The sequence below is a fragment of the Berghia stephanieae genome, chromosome 3, assembly GCF_034508935.2.
Source record: "Berghia stephanieae isolate SIO BIC M18660-M18661 chromosome 3, UCSD_Bste_1.3, whole genome shotgun sequence".
Lineage (NCBI taxonomy): Eukaryota > Metazoa > Mollusca > Gastropoda > Nudibranchia > Aeolidiidae > Berghia > Berghia stephanieae.
In genome coordinates, this window is record NC_088362.1 from 50,856,024 (window position 1) to 50,873,523 (window position 17,500).

Below are 17,500 nucleotides of genomic sequence, written 5' to 3' on the forward strand. Positions count from 1 at the left end.
GTATCAGTATCAGTTCCATAGTCAAAATAAGACAAACAAAAACAACGTTTTATTTAATCTTAGGCTTTCGCCAATACTTCATACAATACAATTAAGACAAAATAATGTTACGAATTTCTCCTCATGATTCGTTTAGACTATCACAATAATACGTGTTTATCTTTACTCCTTACCCAACCAACCCCGAGCTTCCCGCCTCTTCATCGCGAACCATCTTATGTATGTATTAGCTTCAGGACGGGCAAGTACGGAATCTGCCCACCCTTCCGTATTTCCTCTATAACTCAGTTAGAATTCAACTCTCTCCTTCTCAGAAGAGTATTTCTCGTATACTAATTCAATGTTGAGCAAACCAAAATGGTGGTTGTATTTTATATATTTATTTAGTCGTGACTTTTGAATAAAAGTGTTTTGTTTTATTATACGGAAATACAATAGAAAATTACATTGTTTTGCAAAAATTATTTTGTCTGGCAATAAAAATACAGGGTAATTACTTTAAGAATATTAAAAAAAAAAAGAACTAACAAATTAATTTGTTAAAAAACAAAACAAAAAAAAACAACAACAACAACAACAAAAAACAAATAAGAAAACAATTTAAATAAATGAGTTTTGAGAAGACACTAAAGAAAACGAGAAAAAAAAAGAAAATTTAAATGGATAAACAAATATATAAAAACAACACAAATCAATACTAAATTGATGTAAATTAGTAAATTAATAAATTTAATTCAATACTGGAAATTCCCAAGTCATCATCAATGGTACCAGCACAAGTAAGGCAATAAATAAGAAAAAGTTCGTTTGCCAAAATCTCTATTTAGTTATCACTGGTTAATAAGGTGGGCTCATTTGAATTAGCCCGACCTAGTACTAGAGAGGCCAGACAGCAAAATCGAGTTAGTCACCGTCAGGCGACGGACGATGAGATGACGATGTGGGCGGAGTTGGGTGGTTGGGGGGGGGGGGGTGTGAAAAAAAGAACAGGAGCGTATCCTGGTTTATGCATTAAGGGATGCATGGTGATTCGCAATCTATCAAAAATACACACAAATTGATTTCAGTACGAAGTATCAAAGTTTAAGTAGTAACTTTTGAAATTATCTAATTTAATTTGATTATTTCAGACCTGGTAATACAGCATATAACTTGAAAAAACAGGCTGGTATTTGCCCACCCTGCCCATTATTACCAGCCGTCCCTGCAAGTGACTAAAAAAAAGATTCAACGTTCAGGCGACGAATCGATGAGATGCGATGTGGGCGGAGTGGAGTGGTTTGGGGGGGGGGGTGATAAAAAAAAGACAGGAGCGATCCTGGTTTATGCATTAAGGGATGCATGGTGATTCGCAATCTATCAAAAATACACACAAATTGATTTCAGTACGAAGTATAAAGTTTAAGTAGTAACTTTTGAAATTATCTAATTTAAATTTGATTATTTTCAGACCTGGTAATACAGCATATAACTTGAAAAAAACAGGCTGGTATTTGCCCACCCTGCCCATTATTACCAGCCGTCCCTGCAAGTGACTAAAAAAAATCGATTTCATAAACGTTTCTAGTCTCGGATTATTAGTCTCTTGCCTAGAAGTGGGCGTTGTGATTAAGTCGGCTGTTTGTGCTTGTAACATCCCGCTCTCTAGTACATGATGGCATGTAAGATACCCTCCTTTATACTATCAACGCAAAAGATTTCCAAAGAGGAAATTAGCAACACGTTAAATGATACTTCATTCTTTTTATATTTTAACTTATGTTTGTCATGATGAATCAAATCACGTGATATTGAATTTGGACTGCTAGACGACAATGGTGTCCATGGTCTATATTTAAGAAAATGAAAATTTCAATGAAACTCAAACAAATTGAACACACACACACAAAAAAAAAAGCAAAAAAAAAAAAACAAAAAAAAAAAACAAAAAAAATTTTAAAAATATAATAATAAAATTTAAAAAAGCAAAACACAGAACAAAACAAAAAAAAAACAAAACAAAAAAACAAAAAAAAACAAACAAAAAACAAAACAAAAACAAAACAAACAAACGAAAGAGAAAATGTGTTCGGATGAATCACATTATCATTATCTCAGTCAGTTACAAAGCGAGCAGAATAACTTTTGTCTCCACTATACTTTCAAATCATTTTTTCTTTGGTTGTTCTTTGACGCAAATCCTTCGATTTCTAGTCTCCCTTCACTCTCAACTCACGAGCCTATAAGATTCAGTTCTTCTTCTTTTTTTTGTTTTGTTTTTGCTCACAAAAATTTGTACTTTCAACGATCTGCACTTATCTTATCGTTTTTTAAAGCCAGTGTCAATAGCGACAGGACACTTTTTGTCTCTTTTATTCGTAACTGACGTATTTTCCTTCCGAATCGTAGCTCTCTCATCTAAAAATATGTGCTATCTTGTTGACCATATGATTACGTAGTAACTAGTATCTGTCTAAGCTTGTGAAGTCCTGCCTCAGCAAATGACTAAAACTTGGCCAAACTTAGTCCGTCTTGATTTTAGTCTGGGACTTACTTAGTCAGCTCACACTGAAATCCGATTTTTTCAAGTCCTTGACTATAGTCAGAGATAGAGACTAAGCGCTAGTCAGCGTTCATGAAAACGGTCCAAGATATCAAATTTAGTCCATAGCATGAACAAATCAAAAACCAAAACTTGATAAATAGCAATTGGTTTTGAGAACATAGCCATTCTCTCTCTCTCTCTCTTCCTCTCTCTCTCTCTCTCTCTTCTCTCTCTCTCTCTCTCTCTCTCTCTCTGTGTGTGTGTGTTTCACGAACTATATTTCTCTGCTTTTTTTAATGTACTTATCTTCCTTTTCAAAGCGCTAAGACAACATGCGTGACAATGATGCAAGCGCTAAATTTCTGAAGCATGGATGACATTGAGTTGTTCGAACATCCCCCCCCCCTCCTATTTTTTGGTTGTTGTTTGTTTTAGTCCCGGAGTTTTAAATAACGACCATGCTTATTTGCACAGAGAGAGAGAGAGAGAGAGAGAGAGAGAGAGAGAGAGAGAGAGAGAGAGAGAGAGAGAGAGAGAGAGAGAGAGAGCCTTAAGTGTCTTAATTGAAGTTAAGCTCACTCTCAAAGGAGACCATTGCAGAAGTGAAGAAACCAATCGATGCACGGATAAAGATCTATCAATAATTGGATTCAGTAGTCTGATGTCACGCCGCCCGGCAACGGCGGCCATCTTGGTTCTAAACAAAGAAAATCATTACTGTTTATTCTTCATGCTGGCTAGAACTTTTCATATGCCTTGTGATCAGAATGTGTAAAAGTCAAAACATGATCAAATTTGTGGGGTTTTTTTCCCCTCTGGATACGCTTTTATGCTCGCCGGAGAAATATTTCATATGGGCGTCGGCCATTGTTCCGATAGTTTAGAGCCAGTGTTACTAATTACCATGCGTCATTAGGAAGGAAGTGACGTTACGACTGTAATGCCTTTCAAATCCTGAAGAAAATCTGGAAATCAAAAGACATAGGTGTAAAAAAAATAATTAAAGAATATTATTTTTGTAAATGGACGATGTTTTGCGTCGGTTTGAGAGTAGAGACCATTACAATTTGGGTTAGCAGACCTGTAAATAATATATGTACGTCGCAATCAACGAATATATTTGCAAGGGAAATAACTCTTAAATATGTCACTCTAGAACGTAAAGTAAACAAACTGTAAAGTCACGATCACAAACAATACCAATCAATATAATGGAATAACAGCCGACATCTCATTTGTATCATAACGATTCTGATGGGTTCGGATAGTATACAATTCACCAGAAATTATATCCCAAGTATAAGATTACGTGAACTGATGTGTAGATGTTCTTAAAAAGTAAGGAATGTCCTTACTTTCACTTTCACCGCACCTCTCCCATTAATTTCATAACAATTTTAATTTACATCTCTAGCTCTAGGATTCTTTGCCACACCCCTTCTGTAATTTACTTGAACTGAAAATGAGCTTTATTACTTTCCGGTGAATTTGTGGTAATTGCGTTATTAGAACGTATCTAATCCTTTTTATTTAGTACAACTTTATTAGGGTAAGTTTATGACGCGTATGAATCACTTAAATGAATGTGTCACAGTTCTCCCATTCACCTGTGTGACCGCTAGTTATCGTTTGTGAGCTGCAGGCTAAAACCATGGCTTGGTTAAATTGAGATATCTCTGGTATTTATTTACACTGGATAAATTAAATACCAAAATAAAGGGCATTGAACGCCCTATCATTTGGTACAATTACTATTTCCCTCCATAAATTCATTTAGAAGATATTGTAATGGAAAGATAGCTTAATTGTAGTGGGCAAGAAAATCAAGCCGTTTATCATCATTCATGAAAAAATCCCCTTAAAACATAAATAATCATAAAATTCAATCATTTTCCTTTCCAATGATACCATTTTCAACTTTCAAAACTGCTTCCAGGATACCCTTTGAGCATTCCATAAAATCACACTCATTTCAAAATCTACCAAAGTAACGCCATTTCAGCTTGGACTGCCGTGGTCAGCGTCGGTCATTGGCTCCTAGCCTTGTGACGTCACAGTGTTTCAGGGAATCCCCTTTCGTTTTTTCAGTCAGCTGGTGCCCAATTTCAGGCTGATTCCTATAGTAATTTTTGGGTGTTTTTAAGGCATAAAAAATTGAATAACTCTGCTTCTATATAACCTAGAGACAAAATTCAAACGGTTTTATCATCGGGATGGTATACTGCATCATAGTAAACCAGATTTTATACTGTCATTTGAAAACTGAATTTTCATTTAAGTGCCTATGAATGACTCATGACGATGACTATGACTATGATTTGGCTAAATTAAGATATCGCTGCTACTTCTAAATAAACATGATGTTGAATTCTTTATCCCGTATTATAATTCACCTTTTCATTTTAAAATTAATTTTGAAGTAATCGTTATTTTATCTTTCTGTTGAAATATTTTACAGATTTGAACATTGCAAATTATGATGGCTGACAGTAACAACGAATCATCAAGTCCTAGCAGTCCGCTGCTTGAGAATGAGACGACTAAGAACATCAATAATATAGAAACCAGTGGTCCTCCCATATCTGATGGCATAAATTCAGGAGATGTGGTGCTCAGGACTCGCTTTGTGTACAAAGCAGTTCGGTTTACAAACCTTTTCAAATGTTTAATCATCATTGATTCTTTACTAGCAATTATTCTGTGGCTAACAGGTTGGTGAAAATTTAATGTCATATCGACAGTGTTATTCTATAACTTAAATCGTGTAACTGGTTTTGACAAAATTTTACAGGAGGAGGGACAAAAAACATCATTACACTTACACACATTACTTGATGCAAAGCAATGTCTCTCATGTGTTGTTAATATATGTGCAATTTGTACTGGACCTAGGCACTCCAAATGAGTAAGCAAACAACAAAAAAAACAAACATGAGCTCTTATATAGCGCCATATCCACTAAACATGCTTAATGCGCTTACAATGGGTCCCTGGCCAACATCAACACTTAACATGTGGGAAGCGACATGCTGCCTGTTACTAACAGTGTTAGGCAATATTACATCTTTTTTTTGATAGAGTTAACACTGTTAACGGCCAGGTACTCTTTTTACACCCAAGTACGGTGAATGTGAGTACAGAGCCTTTTCCAAGGATTCAATTATGCACCGCTCAGAGCAGGACTTAAACCCAGGACCTTCCGGTTCGAAGGCGAGTGTCATACCACAATAGCTCATAGCTGCATAGGGGATTACTGAAAAGGTATTCTGGACATTATTAGCTAATAAATATAAATTTCTTTTTTTTTTCCATTTACACAGAGAATGACGCTGTCGATATGTATACACAAATACTTCATAACCTAGTTATCATTATATGATGTAGTGTTAAGGGCAAAGTGCTATTGAATTTATAACAGCTCATGAGTTGTATTACCATTAATAAAACGTTGTTGGTTATAACACTTTTCCTTTATTTCTTTATTTTTTTGCCTATTCATTATTCCTATACATTTTTAACACTCACACTGTGTATGTAGGCAATGGATATAAAAGAATTGACTTATATGTCTTATATATCTTGCCCTGTAACTGCATTCTTCTTATGGATTGAATTAACCCTTCAAATCTAAAAGTTCATATGAGAAAATGATGAGGCAAATTATGCAGCATAATCTGAAAGATAATTCCAGCCCCACTTACTTAACTGTTTCTGTTAATCTTAACTCAACTACTTATCAACTATGGATTATCTATCGTCTGGTTATTTACATATGATCAAATTAGAAAAATTAATCATTATACATACATTTTTATTTATAAACTTATATTTACATGTATTTTTTTTAAAAATTGTTTTTGTCCACAGGAGGTAACTCCAGCTATTTCATCAACAGTATTACACACTTCACCATGGAAACATCTGTCTTTGATCTTGCCATCATTTGGTTTGTGAAGATTCCCGTCTTTATTATACTCATCGATTTATCAGAAGCTGCCATGATGAAGTCCTTTGACTTATCTCACAACAGTGTTTTACACAATCGTATTCGATCTCTATTCTGGAAATTATATATAATATCTCTTCTACTTTTTCTCTACACATTGACCAAAGGGAGTTTGATTCTGCGTGAGATTATCAGTAACCAAGACTTTGAGGGAATGCATAGAACCTACTATACTTGTTGCATATGGTGCGTAGTTTTGTCTTTCACTGTCTTTATGCTAAGTCTTCTGTCATCACGATTGATGATGAGGATGAAATCAGACAGACAGGTCAAGTATTACAATAATCTTGGACAGGAAGTGGACAAAGACGGGAAGAGGATTCCATCCAAGGCTAGTCTTATACGACTTGCCAAACTTGCCAAACCTGTGAGTCCATCAATTTGTGTTTTTTTAAAGTTTAATTTTTTTTAATTTAAAAAGATCAAATTCTCTTTTTAGGTTCTGACTTAGGAGACATGCCCATCATTGACAATTCATCAAACCTTGTGTCTAGTCAAAGCATAATAGCTGTCACTATTTACTTTACATAAACCTTTATATCCACTAACAAATCTACTATTGACCCAAATATCTTGAGCATTTATATAGCGTAATATCCACTAAATATACTCAAAGTGCTTTACAAGGGGTCCTACCCAACAGTAACACTTAGCGTGAAGGATGAGACATGACGCCTGAGTATGGTGAGAGAATGTGAGTAAAGAGTCTTGTTCACTGACTCATCTCTGTGCAGGTTAGAGAGGGACTCAAAACCTAGACCTTTTAGTCAGAAGGTGAGTGTCATACCACAAGACCACATAGCAGCATATTAGTCGATCTTCATATCCTGTTTATTTTAAAATCCATCAATATTTACTCAACCAAACTGGGTCTTCCTATGTCCATTTGGTGACTCAATGGTGCAGTGCTTTATGTCACAAAAGTCACTCAATGTTAAGTGTGATCAGTGGTCAGATGGGTGAAATTCTGGTCCTGGAGTTGTGGCCTTTGGTTAGACACTTTACACATACTACCCCACTTAATATGCGTAAATGGCTAAAGGGGGTTACTGTTATTATAAAAGTGTAGTACAAAAACTATGCCTAATAGGTGATTTGAACTGTGTGAAATGGAAATATGGTTCCCTTTGGCCTGCTGGGGGAATAATTGAAACATTGTGAAAGGCATTGAGCATGTTAAACTCATTTTATGAGTCTCTGTGTGCACATGTCCATGAATATCTAATTTAATCACTACAAGGTCAAGATCATTTCACGAAGATTCCTTTGTCATGTTCATCCCTTTTTCTTGGGCCGAATTAATGATTTGATAATAAAGTGGTAGATAACAATGATAAAACGGATGGAAGCTTCAATTTAATTTAAAAAGGTGCATTAGGTGGACGTTTTGGGTTGATTGAAACACTAAAAACAAATGAGAAATATAATAATAGTCTTGACCACTATGAGTACACATTAGGGAGAAAGGCTGATTAAAAAAAATTGTCCTTCAGAGTCATCAGGCCCTTGAAGCTGGAATTTATCCCAGTTTCTATAGCATGAAATGGACAATAGTAATTGCTTTGATAGGACGGTTATCTCTAGCAAAGTACTTTTGTCTGGCTCTGTTTCATACACACCTTTTCAGATTTTGACCACCATAGGCAGTTGTGAGTATATGAGATAACTATAAATAGTGAGGTTGAAATATTGTTGTACCTGGAAATGGAATCAGATGTAATGAAATCTTTATTTGATTTTCTCTATTTCAGGAGGCTGGGTTACTTACTATAGGTTTTTTCATGCTTCTCTTGAGCTCAGGTGTTCAGGCTGTGGCCCCGTTGTATTTTGGGAAAGTTGTGGATGCTGCTGTCAAGAGTATGGGTGAGTATGGATTGTCAAAATAGAATGTTAGATAGATTTGTCAAAATAGTCTCAATGCTCGCAATCTAAGTCGATACCATTAAAAAAGGGCAACCACAGATCTTGAGAAAGCAAAAAAGTTTGTTCGTTTAATATTTTTAAAATGGGCATATCAAGTAAATTCCAGCATGACAATTAGTCGATTTTGATGTATGAAGAAGGAAGAAGAAGAGGCTGAAGAAGAAGAAGAAGAGAAGAAGAAGAAGAAGAAGAAGAAGAAGAAAAGAAGAAGAAGAAGAAGAAGAAGAAGAAGAAGAAAGAAGAAGAAGAAGAAGAAGAAGAAGAAGAAGAAGAAGAAGAAGAAAAGAAGAAGAAGAAGAAAGAAGAAGAAAAGAAGAAGAAGAAGAAGAGAAGAAGAAGAAGAAGAAGAAGAAGAAGAAGAAGAAGAAGAAGAAGAAGAAGAAGAAGAAGAAGAAGAAGAAGAAGAAGAAGAAGAAGAAGAAGAAGAAGAAGAAGAAGAAGAGAAGAAGAAGAAGAAGAAGAAGAAGAAGAAGAGAAGAAGAAGAAGAAGAAGAAGAAGAAGAAGAAGAAGAAGAAGAAGAAGAAGAAGAAAAGAAGAAGAAGAAGAAGAAAAGAGAAGAAGAAAGAAGAAAGAAGAAGAAGAAAAGAAGAAGAAGAAGAAGAAAAGAAGAAGAAGAAGAAGAAGAAGAAAAGAAGAAGAAGAAGAAGAAGAAGAAGAAAAGAGAAGAAGAAGAAGAAGAAGAAGAAGAAGAAGAAGAAGAAGAAGAAGAAAAGAAGAAGAAAGAAGAAGAAGAAGAAGAAGAAGAAAGAAGAAGAAGAAGAAGAAAGAAGAAGAAAGAAGAAGAAGAAGAAAGAAGAAGAAGAAGAAGAAGAAGAAGAAAGAAGAAAGAAGAAGAAGAAGAAGAAGAAAAGAAGAAGAAAGAAGAAGAAAGAAGAAGAAGAAGAAGAAGAAGAAGAAGAAGAAGAAGAAGAAGAAGAAAGAAGAAGAAGAAGAAGAAGAAGAAGAAGAAGAAGAAGAAAGAAGAAGAAGAAGAAGAAGAAGAAAAGAAGAGAAAGAAGAAGAAGAAGAAGAAGAAGAAAGAAGAAGAAGAAGAAGAAGAAGAAGAAGAAGAAGAAGAAGAAGAAGAAGAAGAAGAAGAAGAAGAAGAAGAAGAAGAAGAAGAAGAAGAAGAAGAAGAAGAAGAAGAAGAAGAAGAAGAAGAAGAAGAAGAAGAAGAAAAAAGAAGAAGAAGAAGAAGAAAGAAGAAGAAGAAGAAGAAGAAGAGAAGAAGAAGAAGAAGAAGAAGAAGAAGAAGAAGAAGAAGAAGAAGAAGAAGAGGGAGGGAGGAGAGAGGAGGAGCAAGAGGAGGAGGAGGAGGAGGAGGAGGAGGAGGATGAAGAAGAGGAGGAGGAGGAGGAGGAAAAAAAAAAAGAAGAAAATAAAAGGAAGATAATTTCTTTACAATTTAATTAACCCGATTAAAACGGTATAACTGGGTGGGGATCCTGACCTCCCATAGCGGGCAGGGAGGGAAACAGTCAAATGCATAGTTATTGTTTTGGGAGATGATATTTTTTTCCTTGTAAATCATCTCTCTGTTATGTATTATTATTTTTATTTTGAATGTATAATGTAAGCATTTGAGTGTGTTCCTCTTTGTTGGATTTTGTGCTTGTGTCTGGATGAGACTTGTAGGTGATTTCAAACTAAGTACATCGTTGGTATGTTCTTGGAATCTACATCTGATCCCTATTTGTTCTCAGTTCCCCTTTGTCTTACTTTTTCTTGGGTGCTTTAATTGTAATTCTAGAACTTTTCACTATCCCATTTTCTTCCTTTTTACTGGCGCTGATATAACCTAAACGTGTTGCAAGCGCCGTAAAACCCTCAAAAACAAGCAAAAACATAAAACGGTATAATGTACTCGTGGATATCATGTCATGGATATGACTGTTGGTTAATGTGTAGAATGGACAGTATATTACATAGTCGTATAATAATTGATAAAGGATTTAAGGAATAAATATATATAATATATAATATATGTTTTGACTCTTGTATGAAGATCTCTACTTTCCTCCTTCATTGACCAGATGATCTAACTCGAACGGTCTCCATACTTCTTGGTATCTATGCTGGGGGATCTGTAGCCAGTCTATTCAGGTCCTGGGTGTTCACACTGGCTGGTCAAAGGCTTGTGGCAAGGCTAAGAAAAAAATTGTTTGGATCTGTTATAGGTCAGGATGTTGCTTTCTTCGATACAAATAGGTAAGGATTGTGGATGGTTACAAACTTGATGAGTCGAGTAGTAGTCGTGTTAGTGTGTGTAGGTTGTTTATGTCAAGGTTTATGTGTCTCTGTGCGTTTGTATGAAATTTCAACAATGCGTGAAGATTTTTATACAATAATGTAATCCATACAAAACTTGACTATTATTTTCACAATTCAATGAAGTGGACCATTCACCCAACTTATCTTAATTTAATCTCACTATCACTCTCTCTCTCTCTCTCTCTCTCTCTCTCTCTCTCTCTCTCTCTCTCTCTCTCTCTCTTTCAATTTTTCACACATTTTATATTACATCATTTGAGTACTTTTGGATGTACATTGTGGCAATTATCACATAGACCGCCTATAATTTCATATATGAGGAAATAGGTAATAAACTGATAGTTTTAAGTGTTCTAATATGCTAATGTGGTTTTAAATTATACGCATGAGTTCATTAATAATTGTCTTGATGAAATTGCCTGTAGGTCTAAATAGACTTTTATGCATCATTGAGGTGCCACTGAAATGAATGTCAATTGTCCCCCAAAAGGATATTGGCCAATTGACAGCTCTGACAATACTTTTAAAGTTTTTAAAATGATATGTCACTACTACAATGGTGTTTCAAAAAATAAGTATCAAAATCATGAATAACGAAAAATATATCTTAAAGAAGCAAGTTTTAAAAATTGGTCCATGATTAGTGTTTAAAGGAATGCAGAATTTGAGAATCTTAGGATTTGCAGGGAAAAGGGGCTGACAAGTTTGAGTTCTTTCTTATTTATCATATTATTATTATTATTATTTTATTATTATTATTATTATTATTATTATTATTATTATTATTATATTATTATTATTATTATTATATATTATTATTATATATATATATATATTATATATTATATATATTATTATATATCATCATCATCATCATCATCATCATTATTCATCATATCATATTATTCATCATCATCTATATATCATCATCATTCATATATCATTATATCATCATCATTATTATTATTATTATTTATTATTATTATTATTATTATTATTATTATTATTATTATTATTATTATTATTATTATTATATTATTATTATTATTATTTATTATTTTTATTATTATTATTATTATTATTATTATTATTATATTATTATATATTATTATTATTATTATTATTATTATTATTATATTATTATTATTATTATTATTGAAATTGTTATTATCAATATTATCATAATTATTATTAAAATTTAATCATACCTTGGACAGAACTGGGGAATTGTGCAATCGTCTTTCATCTGATACCCAAGTCCTTCAAAATGCCATCACGGTAAACAATTATATTTTTCTCTTTTATCTTATTTTTATGATCAGCTTTGGATATCATGGGATTTGAGATCAAAATAGTATTTCTAACTTCCTGTTAGTCAATACTAGATTTAACATACAAAAGCTTGAACATATTGATATACCTATTGGTGTTTATTTTGTTTGTATGTTTTATTGCAAATACATAAATTTCGAAATTGGAAGAATTCAGCTACAGTATAGCACATATGGCATTATGATCTGATAATAGGGCACCTAGAAGGTGCGAAGCGACAGACACAATTGTTATGACTAACTAATTTTGTCCTCTACCTTTTGTGTTTGGCCAAGCATTCAAGCTCAGGGAAGTTTTGTTTTCAACATCTTTGAAAAGGGAGCTGTCTGGATAGACTGAATCTCCGTTGGTGAAGGTCATGAGATATAATAAATAGCATTTCTATAATAAATAGCATTTCATAAGATATATTTATAATGCTCTACGAAAAGAAGAACAGAGATGACTTTAAGAATTACAGAGCAATATGTCTCCTTTGCCATATCTTCAAATTTCTTCCATCAGTGATTGCAAACATCTTCAAATAGACTTAGAACCTTTCATCACAGACAGCTAGGCAGGGTTCAGACCTGCAAGAGGTACCAGGGACAATGTGCGTGCATTCTAAACTGGGACATTGAGAATGCTGCTGGAAGAATCACAACCAGCTGTAGTGACATACATAGGCTTTACAGAAACGTTTGACACTGAAATACAATTGTTCCTTGACGAAGCCTTAAAACAAGAATTCTGTTAAAAATGAGTAATATGCACTGCAGAGCGTTGTAAGATTATTTTTAAAATTTTACAAATTATATTTACTTCATTGGCGTGCACAAGATTTAATCTGTGAAATATTCAAGTCAAATCCTGGTTTTATTCCTTAGGTCAATATGTCAATGCTGTGCCGTTACGCCCTTCAAATCATTGGCTCGCTGACTCTGATGTTTTACCTCAATCCTTCCCTGACTGGTGTTCTCCTTGCGGTAGTGCCTGTCGTCTCTTTAACAGCTGTACAATATGGTAGGTGATTCCTAATGAAACTGGGTACATTTACTAAAAATGCTTACTCTTAGCATAATCATAGACGCCTTTCATTTGAATTCTAGTTCAATTCACATTTTTAAAACTAGTTTACCAAATTTGAAAGTAATGTTTCAGGAGTACTGGGATAAAATAAAACTCATTTAACAGACAACTTGTAACATATGTCTTATAGAGTCTGACAATAGGATAGTTGCTGATGATGACAAGTGGTAGTAGTGGCAGAGTGTAAGGGTGAATGGATTTGGTCTTGGGTCGACTTGGGCATTCCAGACTGTAACTGCAGCGGTGGTGCTCAACTGAGAAAGATCGAGACAATGAAGTGATATTTTAATACAACTAATAGTAGCATGACTTCATGTGTCAGAAGTAGAAATAGGGAGTTGATTTCATGAGAGGAGTCCAGAATACCATCATCTACCCGATTCCTAACTCATCCACTTCAGAGTAGTGAGAGACGATTAATAAACAAAGGCCAGGATGTATAATTTTTGAAGGCTTTATTCAAGAGTAACGTGATATTTCATTCTTCTTCTCTTCTTGCATCATATTATATAACAAAACATGAGTTATGAAATGTTGATATCAAACGTATGGCCAAACACAGATGCACACAGTCTTGCTTACAATAGAAAGTGATGGTAGCGACAAGTAGTAATATAGTACAAAATCAAATAACATGAGATAGAATGGTCATTCTATTACTTATGAAATGGAAATTTTATGTCTTATGGTCTTTTTGGGGAATAGATTAATCATTGTGAACTGGCTCTTGCTTGCGACAACTGTATTATTTCTATCAAGCACATAGTGTACTTAGAAAATGAAATCAAAAGGGTGTGCTTATTTGTTGTAGAGGTATTGAAGAAAATATGAAATATATCCTGAAACTAGCCCATGACCTTGACCCTTTCAATTACGATCATCGTTAATTAAAAAAACAAATGTAATTTACGTCAGGGTCAGCATGGGGGGAAAGTGATATAACAAGTTCTTACAGACAATACTAATGCTGTAGCACCAAGTTTGTAGTGTTGTTTAGTGTTAATGCTTGTATGTATGCAGCACATTGTGACATCCAATACTTTAGAGAGATGAAGAACTGCACTTCCTTTTAGAATTTGCGTTAAAAAAAAAAGCTGTCGAAAGGTCAGAGGTAGGTTGTGCTTATTTGGGTCAGTACACTTAAAGGAACAATATGGTGTGTAGTACATATTTACTAATTTATTATTATTATTATTATTATTATTATTATTATTATTATTATTATTATTTTTATATTCTTTATGAATTCCATGGAGAGACATTTTTTTGGAGTGATTAGAACTACTATTGGTTGCCATAAGAACAGCGCCCCTGTGAGCCAGGACAAATGACTTGTTCAAGGCCTTACAGCTGGCAGATGATACACAATACATTTTAGTTCTGTAAAAACTATATCTCTGAGCCATGTTGACCTATGTTTAAATATATTCCCCATTTTTCCTTTTAAAATAATCCTGTTTTATTTATTTATTTGTTTATTTTTTTCTCTCTGACATGTGTTTTTGTAGGAAAGTTTGTAAGAAATATGCGCAAACGATTTCAAGACAAGCTTGCTGATGCAGGAACAAAAGCTGAAGAAGCTCTGTCGTCTATCAGAACTGTCAAGTCATTTTCTGGTGAAATGAATGAAAAGCTAGAATATGGCAAACATGTTGAAGAGAGTTACCAGGTTGGCAAAAAACTGGCCATGGCCCAAGGTAAATGGAAAATTTGATCTTTAGCACTGTTTTGTTTTTTTTCTCTTCTGATGCCGCGATTTCTTTGCTTTCAATTTCACTTATGTATGAAACATATCTAATTTCATGAATTTTATTGTTGGAAATTTGTAATACTTCACATTTCAGAGGTTCTCCAGCCCTACTTTTCATAGACACGACTTGATGCCCTATCATCAAGCTTTCCCTATTTCTCATCTATATTCACCAACGCACTGGTATTCAAACATCAATGAGACTGCTTTGCACCGCTGTTTGTGGAAGAATATCAAATTCAAACCATGCTGGAGGAATACTTGCTACTTAACCCTCTCGTGTTCAGATTATTTTGGGGGGAGTAGATAATGAGTTCCCTATATGGCCATGTCAATCATGTAGACATCCTTTGATGATATAAGCCTACTCTTTGATATCTGTAGTCGCCTTTTCGTTTTCTACGGTCACTCATGGCTAAACACCGCCCAGAAACGATTTCATAGGTCCGTCCATCACCACATTTCAAACTTTTGTTCTCGTGAGTTCTTAAGTTTTTTGACCGAAGAACGATTGGCTACTGAGCATCTTGACCCTTCAACGATTGGTCGTTCTGGCAGCTCATGTGTCAACAGCCGTCAACAATGAATTGAATCATCGCTGAGGCAGTGGAAGACGGCCATGGAATAGTTGCGTCACATCGCCACGTTGTTGAATAAATTATCCAGGCATGGTCGATAGGTAAAAAAGCCAAATTATGTTCTAGTTACATTTGAAACAAACAAAGTATATCACTGATCTCGTCTCTTTGAGATATAAAGAATGATATAAAAATCAAGAAAATCGCCGATAAATAAAAAAGTTGCTAAAAAAAGCTAAAATAAACAAAAGCAATTTTTAAAATCAAATTTATTCGTAAAACAGTTGGTTTTCAACCGATTTTTATGAAACAAAGACCAATGTACTTATTTTTTCAAGCTGATTTCAGCAATGTGACTTTCAAATTCCTCAGAATTATATTTTTTACTTTTAGATTTTAGCTTTTAGGCCTACTCAATAAGGTGTTATATTCCTTGCATAACAATAGCTTAATACATCGACGGGGAGAAGCGTCTTTGTTTCGGCCAGCTGGATAGATAGCATGTGATTGGTCAAAGACTTTGAGACACTTGATTCACAATTCTACAAAGAACGGACCCCGGCGGTCTATCAAAGAGGTGTAACAAATTTATTTACCGACTATTTTTCTTGGTGCTAAAATTACAAAGTAATAATTTCGCATCAGAAAAAATAACTCTGAAGTTCCTATCTCTTTATTTCAATAAAATTGATACCTAGAATGACAAAATCGACCCACAAATAAGGGAGTTATAAATTATTCATAATATTTTAAAAAGTTTACAATAATTGTCTTCAAAGTCATTTTTCATCACCAAAGTCGTAATTTTTTACCGATTTTTACCAAACAAAGTGCAATGTCAATGATTTTCACCCGCAAATAAGATAGGATTTAAATCGCAATTTCTGAAACGTATTTTCTTTTCTGTCGGCAAATTTATAAAAATCAAAGCTGAAAACACCCTGCGGCAGTGACAGGGCCTGTCATTTCCTTCACAACGATTGGATTTTACTTACTGAGGCCAGTCTTGACTACCCCGCCCAAGAATATTATGCCAGTGTCGGTTTTTGTCGGGTTGAATCTTAAAGAGTTAATGAGTCAAGTCCTGAGTTAATCCCACCACTAGTAAACTGAAATAACTTGTACATTGCAACAAGCATTTTTTTTTCTTCTTTCTTTGTTAATACAAATTTAATCATATTTCTCCTCCCGTCTATTAAGGCTTCATGGACGGTCTATTTAGTTTTTTGGCCTATGGTGCCATTGGGGCTGTTTTATTCTATGGAGGCAAGCTGGTCAATGAGAATACCCACGACTCGAGCACTGGAATTACTCCTGGTCTTCTTACATGTGAGGATATGATAACTTTTTAGATTATTATAGTTATGATTGATAAGCATTCATCTGGTTCATATAATAAAAAAAACCCTAATAAATAAATAATAAAAGAAAAAAAAAAAAGAGAGAGAGAGAGAAGAGAGAAGAGAGAGAGAAGAGAGAAAAGAAAAGAGGAGAGAGAGAGAGAGAGAGAGAGAGAGAGAGAGAGGAGAGAGAAGGAGAAGAGAGGAGAGAGAAGGGGGAGAGGAGAGAGAGAGAGAGAGAGAGAGAGAGAGAGAGAGAGAGAGAGAGAGAGAGAGAGAGAGAGAGAGAGAGAGAGAGAGAGAGAGAGAGAGAGAGAGAGAGAGAGAGAGAGAGAGAGAGAAGAGAGAGAGAGAGAGAGAGAGAGAGAGAGAGAGAGAGAGAGAGAGAGAGAGAGAAGAGAGAGAGAGAGAGAGAGAGAGAGAGAGAGAGAGAGAGAGAGAGAGAGAGAGAGAGAAAGAGAGAGAGAGAGAGAGAGAGAGAGAGAGAGAGAGAGAGAGAGAGAGAGAGAGAGAGAGAGAGAGAGAGAGAGAGAGAGAGAGAGAGAGAGAAGAGAGGGAGGGGGGGAGGAGAGGGGGGAGGGGGGGGAGGGAGAGGGAGGAGGGGGGGGGGGGGGGGGGGGGGGGGGGGGGGGGGGGGGGGGGGGGGGGGGGGGGGAGGGGGGGGGGGGGGGGGGGGAGGAGAGGGGGGGGGGGGTGCGGGCAGGGGAGGGATTGAGGAAGAGGAAATA

General features: G+C 35.0%; 1 protein-coding gene across 1 annotated transcript in view; it reads left to right on the forward strand.

Moving 5' to 3' along the window:
* Nucleotides 1–3,668: 3,668 nt before the first annotated feature.
* Nucleotides 3,669–17,500, forward strand: part of LOC144967950 (uncharacterized) — a gene marked incomplete in the record, with an annotated part of 17,467 nt that continues 3,635 nt past the window's right edge. Inside the window, 9 exon segments of the mRNA XM_078905752.1 lie at nucleotides 3,669–3,862; nucleotides 4,983–5,235; nucleotides 6,392–6,897; nucleotides 8,282–8,393; nucleotides 10,467–10,641; nucleotides 11,922–11,982; nucleotides 12,903–13,038; nucleotides 14,613–14,801; nucleotides 16,633–16,761. Coding sequence (XP_078761878.1) covers nucleotides 5,001–5,235; nucleotides 6,392–6,897; nucleotides 8,282–8,393; nucleotides 10,467–10,641; nucleotides 11,922–11,982; nucleotides 12,903–13,038; nucleotides 14,613–14,801; nucleotides 16,633–16,761 — 1,543 coding nt within the window.